Raw genomic sequence first — 1,479 nt, forward strand, 5'->3', positions numbered from 1 at the left:
TATTTTCTATTTGCAAACAAAAAGATGAGAAAAGTGTTTACTTGTGGCTTAACGACGTACTGGCCTTTCGTCGCAGATCGGATATCAAGAGAGTGCTCGAATTCTCTCGTAATCGATTCTATGGTACTTGCTGGACTTGGAAGTGGCGACGCGGAAACAAGCACTTCTGCAGAGGGCTGAAATGAATTGCTTAAAATAAATTACATCCGCGTAGTGGATCTTGTTAATCAGTGCCAATGAAAAGATAATTGATAAATCTTACAGCAAGATCGCTCGATGCGTGTGTCTTAATTTTCTTTTTACGACGCGGTGGAGCAACAGGGACACCAGGCATCGCAACATCTTCCACTGATTTTCCATTATTTTTTGTGCTAGCGATGACATCAGGTTCTTGAAGCATAATAGTCTTGTCACTTTGCGAGTGAGAAGTATAATTGGATGTACTGTTAACAGAGGATTCCTGCAGGACATCCCCTGATAACGTAAGGATACTGGAAGATTGGGACACCTTACCAGAGGTTGTGTCCTCGTCTTTGCTCGGAATACTAGCAATGGAGGACATCTGACCCTCGCGGGTAAGGGCGGCAGGAGGAGGGCACTGGGATATACCAGATACAAGTACGCCAGAAGCGTTATCTGCGACTCCCGCCAGAATTCGGCCCACTCGTCCTAAAGAGGTCATACTTTGTAAGCTAAGGGTGTCATGCTCTATAATTCTGAACGGATGGGTCGTTTTTGAAGGAGTAGGATAAACACCCTCGATGGAAGATGTCTGGCTATCCGGAGGAGAACTGTTAATCGGAATGTCATCATCTTCCGTTTGCATACGTTGTCGAAGTTCACGAAATCTTCTTCTGCCTACAATCTTGTCTGTGGTGGATTCTTTACCATTCTCATCCTAAAATATATTTCATATTCTACAATTTTTTAATATTCATTGCAATCTTTTCTAAAGTGTTTTATGTGAAATATTTTAAAACTAGGTATATAAAAAGATGTGCATGTGTTTTTTGAATGAAATTCATCCTAATTTAAAAAAATAATAAGTAGAATGTCTTCCCTGCTTTCAATTTTTCTAAAAAAATTCAATCTATGCAATATGCATTAAAACAACATTTTACAAATATTAGAACAATACACTCACTAGTTTTTCTTTATTTTGTTCACAGTCTATGGAATCACGACTCTTTGGTTCAGCTGGTTTTACAAAGACATGATCATCCTCCTGTTTGCATACTTGCAGCGTTTTATCAGCATGGCTTTCCGCACTGATGGAATCACGTTTAACTTTTCTATAACAATCAAAATTTAATATAATTAATTATAAATTATCTTATATATATCTTATTCTCTTGCAGTATATTTAATTATAAGTGTTCTAAGATGCAGCAAAACTGCTGTATTCTTATAATAAAAATGTATGTAAAAATAAAACTAAATGATAAATGCAATATCGATAATTTATACAAATTTTTATTT

The 1,479-nt window shown here is 36.7% G+C and overlaps 1 protein-coding gene across 3 annotated transcripts in view; it reads right to left on the minus strand.

Annotated features, from left to right (window-relative positions):
* Positions 1 to 1,479, minus strand: part of LOC108688253 (WD repeat-containing protein 44) — a 5,821-nt gene that overhangs the window by 3,740 nt on the left and 602 nt on the right. For 2 of the 3 annotated variants that reach the window (XM_018194432.1, XM_018194430.1), the window contains exons 2-4: positions 1,145 to 1,292; positions 263 to 898; positions 42 to 176 (exon numbers count right to left, since the gene is read on the minus strand). In XM_018194432.1, coding sequence (XP_018049921.1) covers positions 42 to 176; positions 263 to 898; positions 1,145 to 1,292 — 919 coding nt within the window. The remainder of the gene's footprint in view (positions 1 to 41; positions 177 to 262; positions 899 to 1,144; positions 1,293 to 1,479) is intronic. The other variant, XM_018194431.1, reaches the window with a different exon arrangement.

This window comes from Atta colombica, unplaced genomic scaffold (assembly GCF_001594045.1).
Source record: "Atta colombica isolate Treedump-2 unplaced genomic scaffold, Acol1.0 scaffold228, whole genome shotgun sequence".
NCBI classification, from domain to species: domain Eukaryota; kingdom Metazoa; phylum Arthropoda; class Insecta; order Hymenoptera; family Formicidae; genus Atta; species Atta colombica.